The sequence below is a fragment of the Austrofundulus limnaeus genome, unplaced genomic scaffold, assembly GCF_001266775.1.
Source record: "Austrofundulus limnaeus strain Quisiro unplaced genomic scaffold, Austrofundulus_limnaeus-1.0 Scaffold103, whole genome shotgun sequence".
Lineage (NCBI taxonomy): Eukaryota > Metazoa > Chordata > Actinopteri > Cyprinodontiformes > Rivulidae > Austrofundulus > Austrofundulus limnaeus.
In genome coordinates this window covers 214,943-218,573 of record NW_013952505.1, presented here as the reverse complement: position 1 = coordinate 218,573, position 3,631 = coordinate 214,943, and the positions used below count along the sequence as shown (strand labels likewise).

The following is a 3,631-nucleotide window of genomic DNA, read 5'->3' as shown; positions in this document are numbered from 1 at the left end:
ATATATGTATATATACTGTATATAGTAACACTTTCCTTCCACCAGTCTCTCACATATTTGCCATTCACTCCAAACTTTCTTTCTGCTGTTGGTTTACCGTTTTAGGCTGCATATTTTTAACCGGTAGGCTACAGGCAAAATTAATCAGAACCAGCACAGGCTGCAGGGCAAAAACTATGAAAATGTTGATTTTTGCCATTACTGACATTTGCATAAATATGAGATAWTAAAGACACCATCTAGTGATCCCAGTAGCTAAAATAGCATATAATCTTCCTAATCTATTTTTAAATCAGAGTTTTCCAGCAGGCACGTTGTGAGAAATAATTATTTTAATTATAATCCTTTTAATTTCCTTTGAAATTCACAATTAACTTTGTTGGCTGCTGTAGCACCGGGAAAACCCTTAATGCAATGTTATTTTTCGATACATTAGTGCCCATTCCTTGTTTACTTTACATTTCGTAATAGCTGTTATTCTTAARATTATTACTACAATAGTGTTGCACCTATTTTTAGGAGAAATTGAACACCRTGATCAACACTGATAACTGTATTAGGAGTTAAACACAAACTGAGCAATTTCCATGGTTTTACATTTGAATCAACCCATTTAAGAAAAAGCAAAGCTGCACAATATTACGGCCTATGTCTGCCTTCGTATTTTGTAGCAGCAGATCACTTTCCTTTCTGATTGCCTCTCTGGTGCAATGCGCACATTTGTAATAACCCTTACAACCTAAGGAATGCAATTTTAAGACTGGAATAGAATGTGATTAGGGTAAAATGAGAGAAGCTTTCAGTGACAGAGAGCATCTCAGAGATGGCACTGGCATGTAACAAAACATCTTAGGATGGGGAAAAACAGCCTGTTATAATTGTGCAAAGCCAGTGTGAAATATGTTGCTGTGAATTACAGCAACCTTAAACCACATGAGTATATGTGTGTAAGCTCTTAGACACACAAACACATACACACTTAAAGCATAGCACTCGGCTCCTGAAGACGAGCTAAATCAAATCGAGGAGCAAAGACTTCTCAGCTTGTTTATATGCAGATTTGCCCGTGCAGGGGAAATGAAAAATAGCAAATGCATTGAAAAACAGTTGTGCTATTTTTACATTCAGACCAAAATAATGTGACATACACAAAAGCTGTTTGCTCCTAACAGTGACRAACTCTTTTTGTGTTGCTTGCTCTCTCCACATTCATCGCTACACAGATTTGTAGGTAGTATAAAAATACACACAAAGAAAATGTCTCAAGCATTCCAGTGCACACAATATTGTTGTGTATCATATACTGTGTAGTTGTACTGTATGGATAAAACAGGTTAATCCTCTGAGAAGTTTAGAAATAATAAATAAAAGCCATGCAGCAGTGCTACTTCCACCCTGCCGCCATTGTTTGTGTGATATTTCAACATCTTTCTCTCCTGGATTTTCTGATAGTTTTACAAGTAACCATGTCAAGGAGGATTTTAAAAGAATAAAAAAAATCATATTTAGTTAAGGTCCCGTTCACACAGGATGATGACCTGGCTACAAATTAAAGATTTGGCAAGAGTCTTGGCAAGGTGGACTCCCCTTGCACGTGCTTTGCCTACTATAGTTTTCATCACGCAGAAATGTCATTGTAGTGACATTGTGATGATTTATCATAGTATTGACGATGGAATGTCTAGCAGCAGTGCCTTAGTTGTTGAGAACCTAATTCAGGAGTTATTCTGTGTTATTGGTGCATGATCAAACCCAAAACGTGGTTYTGATGAGGTATTTCCAGTGTCTGACAGAAATCTCACTCTTGTTACAATCAAAAGTTTCTCGCTACACCACCCCTCACCACTTGGATGCAATGAGCATTTCACAGTTTCTCGCACCAATAAATACTATGCCATGCRCGGCCAGCTTTCATTCACCTTTCATATTCTTGCTTTCATAATGGTCATGCTTGTTGGATGAGAAGGAAAAGAGGATGGATGTGGCTGAGATTCTGCACCCTAAACCCTCTCCACCTGTATGACCCAAATGGCTCTATGTCTCCTTTTGCCTGTTTTTTTTTTTTTTTTCACATGCATGAGCTCAGAGGATGGCATCTTGAACTTTTAAGTAGGACCAAATGTATAAGAGCATTATTTTTATATTAAAGTGATGACCTTACCAGGTACACAAAACTATATTGCTGTTTTCTCTGCACCAAATAAAGACTAATGTGAAGGCTTCATAACCTCRTACAGTTACAGGAAAATTCTACAGAGTGTGAGAAGATAATGAAAACAACGTAGTACAAACATAATATTTCTAATGGTACTATCAGCTAGGGTGGCTTGATCTATTATAACTTAGCTATATGCTGATGCAATTCAAATTATACCAAGGGTGCRTAGAACGTAGTACCATCATGGGCACCAGAAGCAAGACTGTAATTGAAATGCATTGTTGACATTCTAGTGAGGGTGCAGGAAAGCAAATCAGCGGCATGGAAAAGAGCAAGAAAAACATATATACTAATATTATAGCAGTAGCATTATTGCCTTCACACTCTGAAGGAGMATCTCCAAATTTGCCATGATCCAGCTACGTTCCAATAGGTTGTTGAGAACTTAGCAGGGTTGTCATTCAGCGTGAAAAAGGCCTTACTAAAATTGCCTGTTACCACATGTGATGATAAATCCCATTGAAAGAGGAAGCATCGCTTGTATTCTTGCTATAAACCAGAATTGCCTCTTTTAAATTCAGTTGACATGGTGGCTCAGTCAGTGTGTGATATGTGTAAGATTGAGATTACGGGATGCCATATGAGAGTTTGCTCTGTCTGTACTCGGAAACATGGCAACAAATCACCTTTGTTTAAATGGAGCAGCTGCCTGTTGTGGAATCCAAACCTAGAAAACCAGAGAACTCTATGTTATGGGAAGACAGATGTTGTAAGATTAGCCTCTCCATGTGTTTGTCAATCACATGACTTTACAACAGCGGATTACTTGAGAGTAATATGCCCCATCTATAATGTTTTTTTCAGATTATAATGCATTATACAGTAGATATATGTATAAACACATTAAGCCCTTTGCTTTTCTTTCCTTTCAGCTGGAAGCAGTATTTGAAGAGCAGGATCCACACAATGGCGGTGACGGTACCAGTGCCAGCTCCACTGGAACTCAGAGTCCGGATCCCTTTGCCAATGGAATGAGTTCAGCTTCGGCTTTTCAACCTTACCAAGCAAACAGTGAGATTGAGGTTACTTCATCTGCTCTGCGATCTAGTAAGTCCAATGATAAAAATATATTCGAATCTTTCACCTCTTTTAGCATAATTTTAAGACAATGCCAGCACCACGGTTGGAAAAATAAAACTACACAATGCTGGGTGTTCCAGGGGCTTTGAGCTACTAGAAGGCTTATACTAACATTCCAGCAGAGTGCTCATTCTGCATCTCACAAGTCCTATTAATAAAATTCAAAGAGGAATTTGAAAGTTATAAACAATGTTTCCAGTAAGTATATGGCACATAAAGTGCAGCTAATAGAAGTGTATTGAAAGAAATATCCAAACAAAGACCTGGTCATGGCTTGATAGGTCTATATATTTTCAAAGTGATTAAAAAAGTATCGGGATATCAAATATACAT

The 3,631-nt window shown here is 37.7% G+C and overlaps 1 protein-coding gene across 2 annotated transcripts in view; it reads left to right on the top strand.

Annotated features, from left to right (window-relative positions):
• The window catches only part of LOC106521108 (partitioning defective 3 homolog), a 330,008-nt gene that overhangs the window by 130,113 nt on the left and 196,264 nt on the right, over positions 1-3,631 (top strand). For both annotated transcript variants that reach the window (XM_014013528.1, XM_014013529.1), the window contains 1 exon segment: positions 3,091-3,265. In XM_014013528.1, the coding sequence (XP_013868982.1) occupies positions 3,091-3,265 (175 nt within the window).